General features: G+C 32.5%; 1 protein-coding gene across 1 annotated transcript in view; it reads right to left on the minus strand.

The window, feature by feature from the left end:
• Window positions 1–15918: 15918 nt before the first annotated feature.
• The window catches only part of LOC114334952 (cuticle protein 8-like), a 32661-nt gene continuing 25436 nt past the window's right edge, over window positions 15919–23143 (minus strand). Inside the window, exon 3 of the mRNA XM_028285090.2 lies at window positions 15919–17921. Coding sequence (XP_028140891.1) covers window positions 17532–17921 — 390 coding nt within the window. The 3' untranslated portion in view covers window positions 15919–17531. The remainder of the gene's footprint in view (window positions 17922–23143) is intronic.

Consider the following 23143-nt stretch of genomic DNA (forward strand, 5'->3'; position numbering starts at 1 on the left):
GGGAACAAATCCTGAACCTGAGACAACTCATTGAAAAGTCTAGAGAATTTCAAGTACATATGATTATATGCTTCGTTGACTACCAAAAGGCATTTGATTGTGTAAGCTGGATAAATCTGTGGTCAATTTTAATAGAAATGGGCGCACCAATGCACCTGGTGACACTTATTAAAAATCTATACCAGTCTAATATAGCGACAGTACGACTAGATCAGAAGTTCTCAAACCAATTCAAGACCGAGAGAGGTGTTAGACAAGGATGCGTGTTGTCACCTGACTTATTTAACATTTATGGTGAACATGTCATGAGGATGGTTTTAGAAGGATGGGCCGGTGGAGTAACAGTAGCTGGTAAGAAAATCTCCAATTTAAGATTTGCTGATGACACTACACTTATAGCAGCAAATGAGCAAGAAATGTTTGATCTTCTGCGAAGAGTTGAGTACGAAAGCAATAGAGTTGGTCTGAAAATCAATAAAGCTAAGACAAAAATAATGGTGGTCGACAGATTTGACACTATTCAACTGACTAACATATTACAGGAATACCAGATAGTAAACACCTTTGTCTATCTCGGGTCTAGTATAACTAACGATGGTAACTGTGAAGCAGAAGTTCGGAGACGTATTGGTATGGCAAAAAATGCGATGAGTCGCCTAACTAAAGTTTGGAAAGACAGATCTATCTCTCAAAATATCAAGATGAGACTGGTGAATGCCCTTGTATTCTCAATATTTCTATACGGAGCAGAGACTTGGACTCTTCGCGCATGCGAGCGCCAAAAAATTGATGCTTTTGAGATGTGGTGCTGGAGAAGAATGCTGCGCATACCTTGATACCTTGGACAGCTCATAGGACAAACGTTTCCATTCTAAACCAACTCAATATTAAAAAAAGGCTGTCCACAATATGTCTGCAACGAATTCTGCAATTCTTTGGTCACGTAGTTCGCAGAGGTGACGACAGTTTGGAGAGATTAATTGTTTCTGGAAACGTTCCGGGGAGAAGATCAAGAGGACGATCACCAACTAGATGGTCTGACCAAATAAAGCATTCAGCTGGAAACTCATTCTGCGCAGCTCTTAGAGCAGCTGAAGATAGAGACCAATGGAGAAACATTGTTAGGAATATTGGAAGAAATCACGATCCTCAGTAATGGGGAAACGACAGGAGAGAGAGAGATATAACACACGGCTCGGCGGCTTAAAGTCGAGTAAACGCTTGTAAATAACAATTAAAAACAACGGCCTAAATTGAAATAAATCACGATTACTCGTTAGAATCTTGAAATTTAATGTTTAAACTACAATTTAAGAACTTGGCAATCGCAAAAATATTAATTTATGAGTTTTCAAGCCTCGAAAATGCGTATTTTTGCATTTTAAGATTTCTTATAACTAAAAAACTATCTAATCAGCTTTTGAGCAAATGTACAAGAATCCACAAGGAAAAAGTTTTCCTTCAGTTGGCTGTATACCATGTAATACAAAAAACAATAAAATCCTTTATAAAAGGTATATATTTAAAAACCCGAAAAAGGGCTACATCACAGAACTAGTTTCCGATTGGTTAACCAATCATCATCAGTGCTTAACTAAAGTGAATATAACCTGGTAAAATAATGTAAAATAATGATTTGGAAATTTTGACTACGATTAAGAAAAGTTGTAGGCTATACCCACGTGGTCTTACATGCTAACCAATAAGATATAGTATTACAAAAATATGTGGGTAAAAACCCTTTACAAGCAATCCGTCAAGGAAACATCGATTAAAAATGCGAACTTAAGCATGTATGTTTAAAATATTATATTAATACACCCTAGGTAACATCTGAGCTATGATTTGACTTGTTCACATGATGACAGTATGGCAGCAAGTGACAATGAAATTGATGGGGATTCCTAAACGATGACATGACAGAAGTGACAGTTCCACAGGAAGTTCAAAAATTAACCTGTCATATTTAAAGACATATATCTAAGCCTGGGCTTGTGCTTTCTTAATGATACATCCCTCTAGATTATTTAAGACATTTTTACACCTTAGTTACTCCTAATGTGACCTCTTTTTTAAACTTACACAAATTCCAACAGCTACCAATAAGTTAACCCTTGTAAGTAGGTGCTTAGATTCTTACGTAAACAACGGTGCGGGGTGCATCTGCACCCAATCTGTATATCCATTTTTTTATATGTGAACGTCGGGGAAATTAATTTGAAGGATAATTAGGACTCATTTATTATAGTACGAAACATAATTTTACAAAAAATACTCATTTCTTCTTAAAAAGAATTATTATAGACGCAAGAAAATACATGAAATATTTCACAGAATGAGCAACACAAAGTTTTTACACACAATAAAGTTATGCCGGGATATTCGGTTTTTTTTCTCTGACATAAGTAACACCGACCTTGTCCCGTAGCTCTGTTAGCTCCAGGTGGAACATCAGAAACGTCCAATTCAGGATACGAAATTTTCATCATATGCACCCAAAAGTCATTTTTTGAAAAAAGCACGTAAACGCAGAGTTTTAAATGCTGTAATGGGTGGAATACGTTTAGAATTGAATTTAATACGAATAAAAAAATGGACAAAAATAAAAAAATTATTAAAAAAGATAGGTGAGAAAAACGAGGTCTGGGGTGCAGCTGCACGCCGCACCGCCTTACGAGGGTTAAATAAATTCGATAACTTTAAATCAACACAAAATTTCTTTTTTAAATCTTGGTTCTATTAGCAATAATATTTGATTACTGACTTTAGTTTTCGAATAAAAACATTTGTGTAATGTGGTTTGCCTAACCACCTTCATTCATAATATACGTGAATACATTTTTTAACTACAACACCTAGTTTATTTTATTTTAATTGATTATTTTTCACAGTGGAGTGAGTGTTGTTACATCATTTTTTATTTTAACAAGCTGTACACGATACTCTTTAAATATGACAGGATAATTTTTCAACTTCCTGTGGAACTGTCACTTCTGTAATGTCATTGTTCAGGAGTCCTCATCCATTCCGTTGTCACTTGCTGCCATACTGTCATCATGTGAACACGTCAAAACATAGCTCAGATGTTACCTAGGGCGTATTAATGCAATATTTTAAACATCCATGCTTTATGTCGCTTTTTTAATCGATGTTTCCTTGACGGATTACTTGTAAAGGGTTTTTACCCAACTATTTTTGTAATACTATTTCTTATTGGTTAGCATGTAAGATCACGTGGGTATAGCCTACAACTTTTCTTAATCGTAGTCAAAATTTCAAAATCTTTGCATTATTTTACCAGGTTATATTCATTTTAGTTAAGCACTGATGATGATTGGTCAACCAATCAAAAACTAGTTCTGTGATGTAGCCCTTTTTAGGGATTTTAAATATATACCTTAAATATTTATATACATTTAATTATACCCAAAAGATTTTATTGTTTTTGTTTTTTTTTTTTAATTTACAAGAGTGTTTTGTTTAAGATAACCTAGAAAATCCAAAAAACTATCTTTCTGGCCCAGAAAAAGGCAATCTTTCTAATTTGTTTTAAAAAATTGGTTAAACAATTTCTGACCAAAAATTTCGCCCGGTGCCCTTCTGATTTGTTTAAAGGGAGCATTTTTGAGCAAGAGTCAGCAAAGGAACCGATTCAGATATTTTTCCATACTTAAGAGGCCTCACAACATGGACTATTATTGAAATCTATTTTACGTTTTTGTAGCCGATCGCTTCATACTCTATGATCTTTTTACCGTCGTGAAGTGTCTCTAAGATGAATCAGGTCAATTGGTCATTGCTGTTCGATTATGTTGATAGTACCTTGTGTATGGAAATTACCTAATTGGTAATTTGTTAGTTTAATGGATGGTTGGCGGAAAAAGTTATTTTCATTAATATATTTAGAGTTTTCATATCAATAACGAATACATTTACAGGATGTCACAAAAAGGTTTATCTCAAATTATACCACGATTTTTAGGGATGATAGACAATTTGGCCTGACGTACCTATACCTAAGCAAAAGAGTAGGAACTCAGAAAAAGTTACGGATCAAAAATAACTGAGCGTTTAGTTCTCCAAATCTGGACTGAAAAAAAAAAACGAATTATTATATGAAATAAAAATTTTCACAAGAGTCCAATAATGATTTTTTTCAAAACTGATTAATTCTCTAATGATTGAAATTTAGGTACTCTACCAATGTTCACAGTTCACGTTTTAGTACAATTAATATGCCTTAATTTGTAAATTATTAACTAAAAATTGTTTCCTAAGATCTTAGAGCAGAAAAACAAAAAAAAAAAAGAATGGGTGTGTACTTTGTACGCACGTAAGAAGTTATGATTTCAACGAAATTAATATAAACATTTACAACTATTACGTACCTGTCGCTTTTAAAAACTATTTAAAAAGTCAACACAATATTATATACTTACTTGCTTTCTTCTCTGTCATCACAACAATAAAAACTAAGTATGGTATAGTTAGACCCAAACCCAGACATCCAAAGTGAAAGTTATCCTCTAACACCAAATTGTTCTATATGGTCCACATAATGTTCAGAAAAAAGTCATACCATTTTGAGCGTCGGGTTTGGGGGGAGAGGGGGGAGAAATCTGCAAATTCGTAGTTTCTTATGTTTTTCGTCAATATTTCTAAAACTAAGCGGTTTAGCATGAACAACCCTCTACACAAAACTGTTCTACATTAAATTTGAAATAAAAAAGGCCCTATGCATAACCGTTCTAAAATGAACGGTTCCAAAGTTACGGAGGTAGTATAGTATAATTGGTCCAAAAAAGGCCTAACCCAGACATCCATAGTAAAAGTTTTCCTTCAACACCAAATTGTTCTATATGGTCCACATATTGTTCAGTAAAAAGTTACACCATTTTGAGCGTCCGGTTTGGGGAGGAGATGGGGGAGAAGTCGGTAAATTAGCAGTTTTTTACGTTTTTCGTCAATATTTCTAAAATTATCCTTTAGCGTAAAGAATGTTCTATAGAAAAATGTTTTACATAAAATTTAAAACAAAAAAGGTTCCATACATAATTGTTATAAAATCAACGGTTCCAGAGTTACGGAGGGTTAAATTGGAGGTTTTCGATACTTTCTATATTTACCGATTTCTCCCCCCTCTCCCCCCCCCCCAAACCCGACGCTCAAAATGGTGTGACTTTTTTCTGAACATTACGTGGACCATATAGAACAATTTGGTGTTGGAGGATAACTTTCACTTTGGATGTCTGGATTTTTGGTATATGTAGTTATATCATAAATATTGCCCAAAAATATAAAAAGTATCGAAAACCTCGATTTTTCACCCTCCGTAACTCTGGAACCGTTGATTTGATAACAATTATGTATGGAACATTTTTTGTTTTAAATTTCATGTAGAACATTTTTGTATATAACATTGTTTACGCTAATGCATAGTTTTAGAAATATTGACGAAAAACTAAAAGAAACTACTAATTTACCGGCTTCTCTCCCATCTCCCTCCCAAACCGGACGCTCAAAATGGTGTAACTTTTTACTGAACAATATCTGGACCAAATAGAACATTTTGGTGTTGGAGGAAAACTTTTACTTTGGATGTTTGGGTTAGGCCTTTGCCCAGATAGCACAAGTACGTTTTATGGACATCCAATGGACGTACATCTGTGTACATTGGAACGTCCAATGGACGTCCCGCTAAGGTACAATGGACATCCGATGGACGTCCAACGAATGTCCAGAGTTCACAAAATTGGACGTCCATAGAACGTCCGCTACAAACGTACATTGTACGTTGTATTGGAGCTTTCAGTGTACACCTTATGTACATTCAATGTACGTCTTATGGACATTTGTAGGGCACTTTTCAGAAAGCAATCTAGTATCCATAATTTTGTGAATACATAGCAAAAAGCCTTTATAGGAAATAGTTCCTTATAATACTAAACTTATACTTAAAAATATTACACAAAAGACATTTTTTATTTCTCTTTACTATAACTTCATTATAATATGTATATACTTTATTATAGGAATTAGGAACTTCATTAATGCACGACTGCACTTGCACGATAAACAGAAAACACAAATATATCACAGGATGTATTTTCATAAAGACGAGATTCAGATAATGACGCCCTAGGCCCTAGGAAGCATGCACATTAAAAGAGGTTTAATCTGTTCTGTTTCTGTTAAAATATTAGAGGTGCTCTTAATAGTTCAAGTAATGAAGCTTAAAATAGGACAAAACCTCGCAATTTTTACAGAATGGATCGATTTGCTTGAAAATTTGAGGATAAGTAGTGGATAGTCCAAGGATCAAAATCTATATAAGACCGAAAGGCGCTTTTACCATGGGGGTGGTTGCCACCCCATCTCGGGGGTGAAAATTTTTTATTTTATTTTGACCACAAAAGTTGGTTAAAACATTCATTCTAAGCAAAAAACGTTCTATACATTTTTTTGATAAAATTAATAGTTTCCGTTTTATTCCCTATCGAAAGTGTTACTTTTATATCGAAAAAATCAATGTTTTTAATCAGTTTTCTGCTAATAACTCAAGATTTCGTTTTGTCTAAACAGCTTTGCTTAAGAAAAATGTACCTTTTCAAAAAGTAAAAAAACGGTTTTTTAATTTCCTTTAAGACCAATAGTAATCGAGCTATACTTTATTATATGTTAGCTCTTCTTCGTCAAATGCTAAATATTGTAGTTTCAAAGTCAAAAGACGGGAAAACTATGCATTTTTCGAGGATATCTTGTACAAACTAATTTAAAGTATTTAAAAATATCTATCTCCAGAGATAAAAAAATAGTCTCTAACTCAAAAATTAAGTGACTTATATTAAAAATAATGTGAGTCCCCATTTTTTTAGCGAAAAAGTGGTCGGAAACTTCCCCCTACTTACGAACCTCATTAAAATTAGTCATTGACCTTATTTGGTCTTCTTTATTTATATATTGTTAATAGGTTCTGGATGTTTGACCGGCTCAGAATGATCAGTTTTTACAAAAATGGAGTTTAAAGCGAATAACGAATTTTTGTAGTTTGCTAAAAAATGCCATTTTCTTCAGAATAGAAAGATTAGCAACAGAGATACGAAAAAATATTTCAATATAAAATTCTAGCTTATTTAATTCCCAAGAACGTGGTTTGCAAAAAATATTTCTATAGCAAAAATTAAGTGAGCTATTGACAATTTAATCTAGTAATAACATGCAAAAACCACATTTACTAACCCTTTCAAAGTCACCTCTTTTTGCGACTGAGGATTTTAAAAGGATTTAATATTAATAGCTTTATAGACCTTGTAAAAGTCTACAAAATTCTTTTTACCAAACTTTCTAGAATAAAAAATAAAAAGTTAGGGTTAAAAAATCAATATATTTTTTTGAAAAAAAAAAAAAAGTAGAAATCCAATTGGAAGCATAATAATGTAAGTTGGCGGTGTTTTTATTCATTGAGCTTATTCATACTTCTTTACTTATTTATTATTAATATATTCCAAAAGTTTGACTGGCTTAGAGGGATTAGTTTTTAAAGAATTGGAGTTAAAAGGGAATAACGAATTTTTGTTGTTTAGTAAAAAATTCCATTTTCTTCGGAATAGAAAGATTAGCATCAGAGATACGAAAAAATGTTTAAATATGAAATTGTAGGTTATTTAATTCCGAAGAACTTAATTTAAAAACATTTTTTCTACGGCAAAAATTAAGTGAATCGTAAATGAGTATAATATCGAAAAACATTGATTTTTTTGATATAAAACTAACACTTTCGATATGAAAACTATTAGGTAATTTTATTGAAAAAATGTATAGAACATTTTTTGCTTAAAATGAATGTTTTTATCAACTTTTGCGGTAAAAATATATTAAAAAATTTTCACCTCGATATGGGGTGGCAAACACCCCCATGGTAAAAGCGCCTTTCGGCATCATATAGATTTTGATCCTTGGACTATCCACTACTTGTTCTCAAATTTTCAAGCAAATCGATCCATTCTGTAAGAATTGCGATGTGAAAAGCTTCAGTTCCTGGACTATAAACCAAAACCATGACACCCGACGCCATAACCCTTAGTGAAAGCGGTTTCCACACACATAGTGAAAGCGGTGTGTGTGGGCGACACACATAGTGAAAGCGGTTTCCGCTAGCGGGAAAACCGCGCGGTTCTCGCGCGCGGGTATGGTAACACAGTGAAGACGGGTAAAAGCGAGAGAGATCGTTCAAATCTGGCAGTTGCGTCTACTACTTGTAGCAAAATGTCGTCTTCCGATGATGATATAATTGCTTTAGATTCTGTTTTGACTAAACTGAAAAGAAAGAGAGTTGATGTACATTCTATTAATCGAGAAAGATTAATTTATGGAGAATATCTATTTCAAAAATTAAAAGATAATGAACGATTCTTCCAGTATATGAAAATGACTCAAGAGACTTTTAAATATATTTTGGAGAAAGTGGAGTATCGTTAAAAACAATATTAAACGCTCAACTTACAGTCAACCAACAGAATATCGAAAGAGTTGAGAATATACATATCTGGGTACGAATTTAAATAGCGAATATAGCGAATGGGACTACTCAGAAATTAAACAGCGAATAATAAAAGCGAAAGCAGCATACTTTAGAATGAGACCCATTTTCAACAGTCGAGACATATCATTAAAAACAAAATACCGTCTGTTGAACTGCTATATATTCACAGTTCTGCTCTACGGAATGGAAGCTTGGACACTAACTGTTACATCTATGAATCGGCTCGAAGCTTTCAAAATGTGGTGTTATAGGATCATCTTACGTATATCCTGCGTTGACCGAATTACTAACGTGGAATTCCTGCGTAGAATGGGGAAAGAGTGTGAATTTCTCATAACCATCAACACAAAAAAATTAGAATATCTAGGACATGTAATGAGAAATCAAGAACGTTACGGCCTTCTCCAACTGATTCTCCAAGGTAAGGTATGTAAATGGTAAAAGAGGACCGGGAAGAAGACGCATTTCCTGGCTTCAAAATTTACAAAAGTGGTATAATACCACTACCACTGAACTGTTCCGCGCTGCGGTAGACAAAGTCAAGATAGCCATGATGATCGCCAACATCCGGAACGGATAGGCACTTTAAGAAGAAGAAGGAGTATCGTTTAATTAAAAACTGGTGTAATTTACATAAGCAGGCTATCCTTCCGGAAGAAAGGCTTGTTATAACATTGAGGTAAGTAGTTTTGTTGTAAATTTATTTTTCAAGTACTGATTTAGTTAATAGTTAATACTGGAATGGTTTTAGAAATACCTAAGTCACACAAAATTACGGTTTCAATAAGATTGACTTTATTACTTTTGTTTATTATAATGTACAATTATTTATAAAATTAATCCATGGAGAACTATTAATTCTTATTATAAAAGAGCGAATAAACTAAATTATCATTGCAGTAAACATTAAAACCGCGCGTAAAAAACTAAATTCTCATTCTAGCAAAAGCGGTCAGGCGGGTTGAGGCGGTTGGACCGCGCGGACCTGCTTTGACTATGTTCGTGTACCGGGTGTCCCAATAAGAATGGCTCTCGGCCATATCTCAGGAACGGTTTATAGTAGAGCTTTGAAATAAAAAATTTTATAACAAAAGTTATCTCAGGAAAAGCCTGGAAATTATTTTCATAATTGTGGGTCCACCGCTAGAGGGCGTAATTGAATATCTAAAATAAAAAAATCTAAATTTTACAAAATTTTCCTAATGAAGTAGCACTGGAAATCCGATTATTGTATTCTTCATCAAATGCTGCGCATATTTGATTTAACAAGTTTAACTCTACCTTTGCAAATAAGAGGTGGGGGTGAGTGGGAACCTTGTTATGAAAAAATGGCTGTAAGTCCGGTTCTGCTAAATCAAATTTTGAAAACTGAGTCTTGTTGAAGGCAGATCTTTTTCTTCAATGTAAGCGTGATAATTTTGAACCATCCTAATAAGTAATAAGCCAGCTGGTAGGCGTTATTTAATTTTTTTCAGAAATCTAGTTTTCTTTGGAAAATATTAAATAGAAGTATGCATTTTTAATCATGCTTTATAAAATTAGATTAAATTAGAAATAGAATAGCGAAAACCGCATGTCGATACCTTTTGTCTATCTCAAGATATCTCGAGAAACGTGTAAATTTTATACATAATTGTTACTATCACCGGTAAACTAAGTTAATGAAAAGTAGTGTGCTGTGGAAAAAAACAAAATAACATTTTCCAGATGTCAACGTATAAAAATATAATTAATTAAAACAAGAATATAAAGAGAAACAATACTATTAAAATTAAATATAACACAGAACAAAAAGAACTACTTAGTGACGACCTAAATATTCAAATTGTTGCCTATCATACACTACTCTAGAATACATTATCCAGAGAATACTAAACGCCATTCAAAGCATATCGAGAGCAGAAATTGAGACTGCTGTTCAATCTACTCTTGAAAGAGTAAATGTTTGCAACGAAAATGATGGGCAAAAATTTGAACGTTTATGTCATTACTAATTAGTTGTTTTTACTTCTTTGTAATAGGGCTTTTCAACGCTTCTCATTTGTTTCGAGCCTCTGTCATATGCCGTATAATCCGTGTATAATATTAATATACGAGATATGAACGAGGCTCGAAACAAATGAGAAGCGTTGAAAAGACCTAATATACGTTGACAGCTGGAAAATGTTTCTTTGTTGTTTCCATAGCACACTACTTTTAATGAATTATTTCGTTTACCGGTGACAGTAACAGTTATGTTTTTAAATTTACACGTTTTGTAAGATATCTCGAGACAGAAAAAAGGTATTAACATGCGGTTTTCGCTATTCTGTTGCTAATTTTGTCTAGTTTTGTAATATGGTATTAAAAATGCATGTTTGTATTTAATATTTTCCAAGGAACACTAGATTTCTGAAAAAAGTTAAATAACGCCTTATAGCTGGCATATTACTCAGTAAGTTGGTTCGAAATCATAAATTTTACATTGACGAAAAAGATCTGTCTTCAACAAGACCAAGTTTGCAAAATTTGATTAAGTAGAACCGGACTCACAGCCAGTTTTTCATAACAAGGTTCCCACTCACCCCCACCTCTTATTTCCAAAGGTAGACCTAAACTTGTCAATCAAATATGCGTAGAATTTTATGAAGAATACGACGATCGGATTTCCAGTGCCCCTTCATTAGAAAAATTTTGTAAAATTTAGATTTTTTAATTTTTGATATTCAATTACGCCCTCTAGCGGTGGTCCCACAATTATGAAAATAATTTCCAGGTTTTTCCTGAGGCAACTTTTGTTATAAAATGTTTTATTTCAAAGCTCTACTATAAACGGTTCCTGAGATATGGCCGAGAGCCATTCTTATTGGGACACCCGGTACATTTAAAGACGTGCACGTGCATTCTTTTTGAAAACGTTTGAAAGCGGGTCCCGCTAGCGTTGCCCGCTAGCGGAAACCGCCTCCACTGTGTGCGCCGACTTTTACGTGGCGTACATGTCTTTCAACAAAAAACTGTGGATTTCGTCGTTCACCCAGTCGCCTTTTGTCCTTGGCTCGGCCAAAAAAACACTAAATATAAAAAAAGAATGGAATAACCACATAGGCAGAATTCAGAGAGACAAGTGTGGTCAAAAAAGCAAGAGATAAATCACCAATAAATAACGTACAAGAAATATCGGCCGACCGCGCAAAAGATGGAGTGACAACCTTCCATTATCAGAATTATCAATCCGCCAACGAACAAGCAAAATTATTGATTGATTAATATTGATGTACTATACTTAACATTTAAGTAAAATTTAATAAAAAATTTTTGTCTTGGTAAAAAGTATATTAGTTTAAAAAGCCCCTATAGGGCTATAAACATAGAAACAAAACGTTTTCGCTCTGTAACAAGAGCGTCATCAGTGTTACCTAAAATAAGTATAATCATATTAATTAAAGCAAAATGTTAAAGTTAAAATGATGACCAAGGTAAAAGCAATGTTTGATTATACTTACAAGAACATGTTGAATAATTATATTATAATTATAAAGTTTTCACCGACTTTCGACCCTCGGTAATAATTTATTTTTTCATTTTGCCTTTAAATTTTTCAAAAGTAATTATTTGTTTTCTCAGGATTCGAAAAAAAAATGAATGCATTTAAAAGGCATTAGCCCAAAATTTTGCGCCTACGCTCTGAATAAGTTGTTTAATTTTTTCAATACTTATATAATACAATTTTGAAAACCTTACTGTCGTTAAGTAGATAAGTCGTAACTACGTGCCGTTAACTACATTATTATTATTAAAAGAAAATCAAACGTAATAGTGAATGTTCGGTACATGAGTAGGTATTTCAAATAAATCCACCTTTAAGATCAAAAGATAGTTTTCTCACGATTTTCACAAATAGGATAAAATACTATGTAACTTATACCAATTAGGCACTTTTACGTTTTTGTTCAATGGGCCATTTAAATCAGTCCGGGGTAAGTTTATTAAGTCTTAAATTAGACATAATTAGGCCTGGATACCGCCAAGTCGGACCCTGTAGGTTATTTTGCTTCCAAATTTGCAGTCATGTTCGGACATCCTAGGCTTATTAGCCTTGCAAAAGGAATTCAATTACCCAAAAAACAAAAAAGTTATTTTCAAAAAATGTACTCTTTTATTTCGTCCCACAGTGTATATTCACAGTCTTAATTTTTGTTGAAAAAATGGTGCAGATTCATGTTTCAGAACCTTTAATACATACTTTTCGAATGAATTCTGTTCCGATATAAAAAGTGAATAAAAATAATACAGGGTGTAACAAAAATACAGGTCATAAATTAAATCATATATTGTGCGACCAAAAATAGTTCGAAAGAACCTAACTTACCTTAGTACAAATATGCACATAAAAAAGTTACAGGCCTTTGAAGTTACAAAATTAAAATCGATTTTTTCGAACACATCGAAAACTATTGGAGATTTTTTGTTAAAAATGGAGATATGGCATTCTTATGGTAGGAACATCTTAAAAAAAATTATAGTGAAATTTGTGCACCCCATAAAAATTTTATGGGCGTTTTGTTCCCTTAAGCCCCTCCAAACTTTTGTGTACGTCTTATTTAAATTATTATCGTGGTACCATTAGTTAAAATTCAATATTCCTAAAACATTTTTGCCTCTTAGTATTTTTCGTTAAGGTAGTTTTTATCCAGTTGAGGCTTATTTTTTAATATATTTACATAAAAATTTTATGGGGGTTTTGTTCTTTTGAACCCCCCAAACGTTTGTGTACGTTCCAATTAACATATTACTGCGGCACCATTAGTTAAACACAGTGTTTTTAAAACTTTTTTGCCTCTCATATATTCAAAATGTCTCGATAAAAACTGACTTTTCGAAAAAGCACTACGAGGCAAAAAAGTCTTAAAAACAATGTTTTTAGCTAATGGTACTACAATAATAATTTAATTGGAACGTACACAAAAGTTTGGGGGGTTTAAAGGAACCAAACCCCCATAAAATTTTTATGGGGTGTCCAAATTTCACTATAATTTTTTCTCAAGATGCTACTGCCATACAAATACCACATGTCCATTTGTAATAAAAAATCTCTAATAGTTTTCGATCTATTGGAAAAAATCGATTTTCATTTTGTAACTTCAAAGGGCTGTAACTTTTTTTATGTGCACATTTGTACTAAGGTAAGTTAGGTTCAATCGAACTATTTTTGATCCCAGAATATGTGATTAAATTTATGACTTGTTTTTTTGTTACACCCTGAATATTTGTGGACAGTATTTTTTTTATTTGGCCTAATGTCTCGACAACTATTGACTATTGGCATTGTAGGTACAGTTGTTTTCGCAATCGGATAGGTACCTAGTGTAGTGTGTAGTGTGTGTGTTAAGTACCTGTCTTGTTACTAAGCAAAGTCGTAGACTTCAGTTTTTACAAAGAATCGCTGGTATTCGAACGTCTGCGGCCCCTCTGCTGAGCACCGATCCCAAAAGAATAGGAACTATTTTCACTTACTAATTTTAATAAATGAAAATTGTTTCTAATACAATAGATTTTTATTTTATTAGATTTTATACTTTTATTGTTTATTGTTGATGCAATTCCGGATTTAAAGAAATCCTTGATATTAAGATATCAAAGTAACTGTTTTGAATATCAAAGGAATATAAAGATATGATTAATAAGTGAATTACGGTGTTGTTTCATCTAAGTAATTATTAGTTGTTATTTCAAAAATCCTTGAAAGAGATTCGATGGGGGTATTAATTGAATTTATGTCTTAAAATTGTTCAGAACGATTCGAGATTATTTTTTAATGTTTCCCTTATGTATAAATTTAATTAATATTTTCGAAATAAAATACCGGAAAAGGAATAAAAGGCAGAATTTACGTAACAGGCATCAGACCAATACGTGGCAGAAACACGACCTGACACAAAGAGGACAAAAATATTGCGCTCAAAACAGCGGAGATGAAAACCCTTCGAAAAATCGATGGTAAGACACTATGAGACAGAGCTAAAAGTACAGATAGGTATACGACGGAGATGCAAGGTGGAGAACATTAATAACTGGGTAAAAAACAGAAGCGTGGAATGAAATGAATACATAAGCCCAATGACAACAAATAAAATGGTAGTAACAGCTAGGGACGGTTCCCCAATAGGAAGACGACCAGTTGGAACACCATGAAAACGATGGTACGACAACTTATTGGAGCACATTGACAAAACAGAGAGAGTCATGTCTATAAAAAACGAAGAAGAAGAATAAAATAATACAAAGAATATTTACAAAGAGTCATTAGATGTGTAAATTTTACGACTTCACTAATCAGAAATTGACTTTTAATTGGAATACGATTTGCCTTGACTTTACTTAACAACAGCTAGACTGTTGTCTGAGCATAATTAAGCATCTGTCTGGAGACTCATGGACGAAAATGAGAAGAGAAACTCATGGGCGAAAGAAAAAAGCCAAAATTAACCCCGAAGGACCATCAGAAAAGCGAAGGAAAAAGAAGCAATGGAGAGATGCCAAGAAAGTGAGATTCTACTTTCAAAGTATGACAGTTACAATGTAAATAAAAAAGTTAAAGAACTCACAGGTGAACTAAGATAAAAACAGAAAGAAAATCTTACTGATTCTCATGGAAATATCATCTTGTAAAAACGGAGTAAAATAATAACGTGGAAAGAACACCGAGAGAAATTATTTGAAGACCAAAGAGATAACACCCTTTTGAGCTACAAGAAAACGCAAATTAGGGTCTAAGAATATTACAGCAGGAAGTTTATTCTGCAAAATCACAGCTAAGGTATGGCAAAGCAGCAGCCTCGATAATATACATTATACAAGTAAAACTACTTAAACTAATGGACAACGATATATACAATACAACTCTGGAGAAATAACAACAGAATGGTTGAAGTATGAGTCGAACCAGAAGCTAAAAAATGTGACGAATACTGGACGATAAGCCTGATGTGTCATCTCCTAAAATTGTTCCTAAAGATAATCCGTAAGAGAATTTACAAGTTATCTGAAAGTCAAATTTCCCCCAGGAGTTGGGTTCATAAGTGCTGTTGGTAAAAAGGACATCCTGGTTAAAAAACCTCAGGAGCTGGTTTAACAGAATGTCTGTGCAGCTTTCTCGTTCAAACTAAAGAACTTTTTGGGCGTTCGTCGCTCGTCTACTTTGATTGATGTCTAATAATATTGCCTCGTTAAAAAACACTTAAAAAACTTTGTGAAAGCGTAGACGTTATATATTTTATTTCTCTTTTCTGATAAAAAATATTTAATTGAAATAGAAAAAAGAAAATTTAAAAGACTGGGTCATATCAGTATTCTTTGAGGAAAATATACTACTACCAAATGTATAATAATAAAAAGCAGAAATTTTATATTATTTTTAATAACAAAATATGCCAAAAGTATATAAAATACCTAGATAATGAAATACTCCTTTTGTAATATAAATATTAAACTACAATTAAAAATACAAAAATACTATAACGGGTTTAACTTCTATTTCACCTTCAATCCATTTCTTGAGGGTAAAACATAAGTTTATTATAAATAACTTAAATATAGGATATGTTACAACATTCAGTACTCTATCGTTAAAATTATGGGAGAAATCAATACATGTTTTCGGTAAAAGTTTCGTGGGTATTTTTTAATTTTAAATACACTCAGTTTCTCACAATAACTATGCTAGAAAATATTAAATATGTATTAACAAATATAGGTATATTGTAACGGAAAAGTTAATTTCGCTTGACCTCAAATAACGGTTCCAACTCGGAATAATATTCGAGAGAATTCTGCCGAAGTGTGCGAAGTGGCCAGAAACCAAGCCATGCAACGACTAGAGATCGGCCGACCACTCCCGATTATTTTAGAATATTGTATTTTAACATAGATAGAAATGCCCTGTATCATAGAAATATGATTTCTTTTCCGAATGCGATGTTTTAAAGTATCACATAAATGCTATAATCGGATTTAGATCGGATCTGGGCTTAATACTGGCCAGAATAATTTTTAAATTGAATCTCATCAAGGTAAGTATTCACTATGCTAGCGACGTGAAGACGTGCATTAGCACCAATATGACATATTTAATAAATATGGCTTTCAAATGGCAAAACATGATCTTCTAAAATATTTTCAATGTAGGTACATATCAGTAGGCATTCGCCTAATCACCTTCACGTGTTTGGTGTATCCTTTCAAAGCACTACCGCTCCGTAGCACTATGCCGCCACCACCAAAACTAACGCTCTGTATGAGGTTACAACTACTGACAACAACTCTTCTGCAGACGAAATTTTGTAAATCTTGCTTCCACATGGTGAACGGTATGCAAGATGTAACCTCATAAAATATAGAGTGTTAATTTTGGTGGTGGCGGCATAATGCTATGGAGTGGTATTTCTTGGAAAGGAGATACCGAACTTGTGGAGGTGAATGGGTGAATGACAGCTGATATTCACATTAAAAACATTTCAGAAGATCATGTTTTACCATTGGCCATTGGCCAGCCATTGGATAACAAATTCGTGTTAATGCACCATGACGCAGCTCTTCATGTCGGTAAAATAGTGAATATTTACCTTGATGAGATTCAATTTAAAAATTATATTGGCCACCATATAACCCATATTAAATTTAAATCCGATTATACCATTTATATGATCTACATTACATACATTAAAACATGGCATTCGGGAAAGAAATCATATTTCTATGACACTGCGGGCAGCACAAAAAAATTTATTTCACACCATAATTTCAAAATATGCAAGATTTTTGTCTGTGAGTGTATAAATTCGAATATTACGTTCCCAAAATGTTAAAAGTGTTATAAAAAAATATAGTTGATGATGATACTTTTTCTTACAAACAAAAATTCTTATTTTCTCCAATAATTTTAAAAGATACTACTTTAATCTTTGAGTTCGCTTATTTACAAACCATTACGTCCTTAAACTTAATATAACACCTAATGCTCTTCTTCTTCATATTGACTAGCATCTTCAGCTTCCAGATGTCCTTCTTCAACATCTTCTTCCAAAGCCTGTTGGTGTTCCAGTTGATACTGCGGTAAAACATGATCTTCTGCCAAATGATGCTGAGGTATATGTTGCTCTTCTTCGGGTTGGTGTTCCAGATGCCTTCCTTCTATGTGTTTTGTGGGACCTGATTTGCGCACTACTGCGTTAAATCCACTGTGTTTGTCAGCAGTGTAGTCTACAGTTCTGATAGATCCGTCGGGTTCTACAAGTGTGTATTGGCCTTTGACAGTATCTCCGTCTCTGGATTCGTGTTGGCTTTTTATATCGCCAGTGTGGTAGTCGTTGACTCCATATTTGAAGGAATACTTGGCTGGTGCCTAAAAATATAAAAAAAAATGTAAATATAACTTTTCCAGATAATAAAAGAGAAGCCTCATGAAATATTACGATATATTTATACAATAGTTATTTTCCTAACAAGTGCAGAAAGTCATACTTTTCCTCACGCAACTGCAGTTTGCCGAACGACGCGAAGCGGGAGTTCGGCAAGCAGTCGAGTGCGGAAAAGAGACTTTCTGCAAGAGTTAGGAATAATAATTTTCTACGAGCGTTTAAAAAATGACCAAATCTTAATCAATTAATTGAATTAATTAAATATGAAAATACACAAATTAAATTAATTCTTTGACAAGGTTGTCAAAACCAAACTTTCAATATAATTGGTTAGCATGACGACGATATTGGTTTCCATGACGACGATTCAAAACCACTGTTTGTCTACAGATTTGACTTTCGAATATTATGTCAAAATAATTCTATTTCATCGAATTTTCAGTTGTAATTGCACAAGAGCTCTAAAATTCTATATTAATTTTAGAGATCGAGTGCAATTTGTTGCGATTGTTTCATGACTAAAACTGTTCAAAACCTAAATTTTATTGTAATTTATTTATGTAAGTACAAATTAGTACAATTAAACACACAGTTGTTATAAATATTTGACGGTTGAAACTCATCACTTTATAATTTTTAAAACATTAATTGTCATTAATGCCACTGAATGTATTTTTTCGTAGCAACGAAGGGCATCTGACGTAATATACTTGACGACGGGAAATTATCAAAAATTATGAGTTTAATTTAGATTTCTGTAGCTTTCTATTGGTCAGAATCTCCTATGAATGAAATAATCCCGTTAATTTCATTACAACATGAAAACAATAAGATACATTTGAAATAAATTAGTAAATAATATCTAAATACTAGTTTATTGCATGTATAATAATTATTTTAAAATATCTAAATTCAGTGCGGAAAAGTAAAACTTTCCAAACTAAAACGTGTGCGGAAAATTAGACATTTTTGCACGCTCGTAGAAAAATAATATATAATATTAAAATATATAACAGTAGTTATAGTTGATTTTCACTTCAAATAATTGAGATGTTACAAGTAAGAAAATTCAACAGACTTCAAAAATAAGTGTTTGAGGGGATAGTAGTGTATTAACGAAATAACATCAGACAAGTAAGACTGAACAATTTTAACCATTTTATCAAGTTTTACTAAATTAATAATTGCAGAAAATGCGTTCCCAAATTGCAGCTTCAATTTTGAATATTTTGTCGAGATATTTGGCACACATATTCGTAATATAGTAAAGAATGGCGTGACAGAGCCCGATTTAAGAAATATGATAGTATGTGGAAATTACTCTATAATTAAATAAAATATTACAAAAATGAACCTTTACCGCCATTAAGAAGAACAATAAATACACTTTTTTTAAAATAAACTTTTCTATCCAATGCCCAGATTTTGGGTCACATTGGAATTACTAATCTCGATTATCTATAACAAGAAATCGAACTTGACTTACTTAGCAATATTTAGCGCGCCGATGAGCATAATAATTATTATTATCACAATATGCTGCCTTCGTTTTTGATAGTATAGTGTCACATACTGCCGATGCACTGTTGCCGCACTGTTGAAAGTTCGCAGAATTTTGGAAAAAAATATTGATGAAGCGCTGATGTATCCTTTTAAGTCTGAGGTGTTGAACACCTTAGGCATTACCACTTGTATTTTGATATAAGAACCTAATTAGTGCCGATAAAAAATCAAGTATTATAGTAGAAGCTATATAATTTTATCACAAAAATTCAGATCCTGAATTGTATAAATTAGATGGAAATTAAATTAAAATAGTAATTATAATTTTTATTAAAATAGGAAAAATTAATAAAGGTAACAAAGGAACAGTAAGCGAAATAGATACAGATGAAGCAACAAAACGCACGAAAAGAGACGAAGATGAATATTTTTTAAGAAGTAAAATGACAAAGGGAACACTTCTAAAAGAGACATGGAGAGAAAGGAAGAGAAAGAGGAAAAATCAGAGGAAAAATAAACTGAGGAGGTATGCTATCAAAATGGTAAGAAAAAGAATACCACTATGGAGAACGAAAAAATAAGCACACAAGGAGAAATACAATCCAAGGAAATAGTAAAACAAAAATGAATAACCATTTTCAATTTCGTTGCAAAACGAAAACACAGCCGAACCATATTCTAGTCCAATCAGAGAGTGCTGCAAGCACCCCTACCGGTTTCGAAACTTATTAGTCTCTCATCAGGAGGCACATATGCTGCTCTCCCTGATCCAACCAAAACAAACCCCAGCGTGCAGTCCCGGATTGCAACGAACGAAATGGCATAGATGCCCTAGCGGCAACTGCTAGCAAAAAGACTAAGTTTTCACTCTAATGGCATATAAAACAACATAATGCTATTCTACATCCTACCAGAATGAAAACAATGGGAACCTTCTCTGGTTACACCTCCGAGACTTCTACAATTTGCAAGCCATACGGATGCTGAGACTAAGGAAGATGAGGGAATTCTACAATTTACAATTCACGTCCCATCTGCTCAGCGCGGTAAAGTTCCAACGAGAATGTTTCCCTTCATACTCCACACAGAGTAAATGTAAATCAAAATTTGATTTACATTTACATTTACATTTAACCGCGCTGAGCAGATGGGACGTGAATTGTAAATTGTAGAATTCCCTCATCTTCCTTAGTCTCAGCATCCGTATGGATTGCAAATTGTAGAAGCCTCTGAGGTGTAACCAGAGAAGGTTCCCATTGTTTTCATTCTGGTGGGATGTAGAATAGCATTATGTTAAAATAGTAAAAGTTGGGACATGGAATGTGAGAGAAACTTCTGGATAGAGAGCTTTAAGAAAATTATACCAAATTATGGAGAAATACACAATACATATCCTTGCTCTGCGACAAACGAAACAAGTGGGAAATGAAATAATAAAAATACGAAAGAGCACCATGTTCAAGAGTAGGGTGATCAAGAAATATGAAATATTTAAAGTGGGATTCATACTGTCCGAGAAAGCAAATAAAGCAGTTGTAGATTTTCAAGCAATATCGGACCGAACATATATGATAAGTATAGTAAGAGGAAAGTATAGAAAATTGAAGACAAAGATCTAGAAACCGAAACAGAGTTCTACGAAAAGCTTAGCACACTGAAAGCTAAGCACACTAATAATATACAGAAATACGATAAAAAAATAATCATTCGGGAGATGAATCGGAAGTCTGAATAGAGAAAGTATATAGAAGAACAGAAGGACGAATTTTGCATAAGGAATTAACTGAAAACGGGAAAAAATTAATCGAATTTGCTACAGAAAACAAAATGAAATTAGCACAAGTGTTGTCCGTAAAGACATTCATAAACATGGACTTTTCCCAATGGAAAAGTAAAAAATAGGGGAGTGCAATTCGAACGAAAATATGCATTGTTTCGGAATAATTCAAACAAGCTTATATTTTTCTAAAACATTTTTTGTTAGTTTATATACATGTTAAAGTAAAAAGTTCTACTGGCAGATTTAGCCGCTAATTGTTTATTCATTGTTTAAACAATAACAATTATTTTGTGTAAATAATTTTAAAAATACCGTTGAATTCAGCATTTTACTTTGATCAAATATGTTTCTATTTTGTTTTTGGTTATGCTGAATACGAATATGGTATTACAATTTAAAAATTCTTATACAGAAGCTCTTATACAGTATGTTTGCGTAGCTAGGAACCACATGGGAAACTTTTTTATTATCAATTTTACGGAAAAAATTTATTCTTCATAAAATACTCTGGATAGTGAGAAATCTAAAACCGAACCATCAGATATTAAATTTTATCAATTTTATACGAGTTATGTCAAAAATATGAATTTCTTTAAAGAGTAAAGTACCTACCTTTATATTCCAGAATATAAAAAATGCTATTATGAAAAGTTGTTTAAAATTAAAACTATATTTTAATATACAATTACATCATTCTAATCGAAAAAAAAATTAAATTTTTCTCAAATTACGAATACCTATCATCATTTTATTACAATTATTGTAACTATTTTATTATCAATTTTACGAAAAAAGTTATTCTTCATAAAATGCCCTACCTGGTCTAAAATGTAAGATACAACCATCAGATATCAAACTTTTTCAGTTTTATACGAAGTATGTAAAAAATATGAATTTTTCTTAAGAGTTAAGTGCCTTTATTATTCACAATATTTTAATTAGAAGGATGTAATTGAATACTGAAACATATTTTTTTAATTTCAAACAACTTTTCTTAATAACAATTTTCGATATTGTGAATTATAAAGGTACTTAACTCTTGAGTGAAATTCATATTTTTTGACATACCACGTATAAAATTAATAAAATTTTATATTTGATTACACCCAAGAGTAAAGTACCTTTATAATAATTCACAATATTTAAAATTGTTATTAAGAAAAGTTGTTTGAAATTAAAAAAATATGTTTCAGTATTCAATTACATCCTTCTAGGCACTTAACTCTTAAGAAAAATTCATATTTTTTACATACTTCGTATAAAACTGAAAAAGTTTGATATCTGATGGTTGTATCTGTAAAACTATGAAATTTTCAAAAATTACATTTTTTGAGACGTCGTATCATTTGAATTAAATTTTTGAGATTTTTTTTAATGAAATATCGTTCAGTAAGATGTTTGAAAGGTAAGTTGTGCAAAATTGATAGTTTTATAAGAAAAATTGTATCAGTTACATCATTTTTAAACAAAATTCATGTAAGTCTCAATTTTAGCCCACACCGTACTTATTCCCGTACATTCTATTTCTTTTTATTATAACCATAAGATAGCTTAATTATTTTTCTTTCATGTCCCATTTCTAAAATTTCATTTGATCGATCAGTTAAAGAATTACAGTAGAGCGTCGATTATGCGAACTAATTGGGGGACATGGGCGTTCGGAAAACCGATTTGTTCGGATAATCGAACTATATTGAGATTGTCATACATATTTATTAACAAGTGAATAAAAACCATATTTATATAACTGTATATTTGTTTATACCTTGATAATGACAAATAGCAATTAAACAAAAAAGTGCAGTCTTTGCAACAACATATTTTTGGATACACAATTGAAGAAAATTGAAGATATTTTAAGTGTTAGTTACTAACGCTTGCTCAGTACTCGAGTGCGGGGCGCGGGAGTCGGGAGTTCTGATA

The sequence above is a fragment of the Diabrotica virgifera genome, chromosome 8 (assembly GCF_917563875.1).
Source record: "Diabrotica virgifera virgifera chromosome 8, PGI_DIABVI_V3a".
NCBI lineage: Eukaryota > Metazoa > Arthropoda > Insecta > Coleoptera > Chrysomelidae > Diabrotica > Diabrotica virgifera.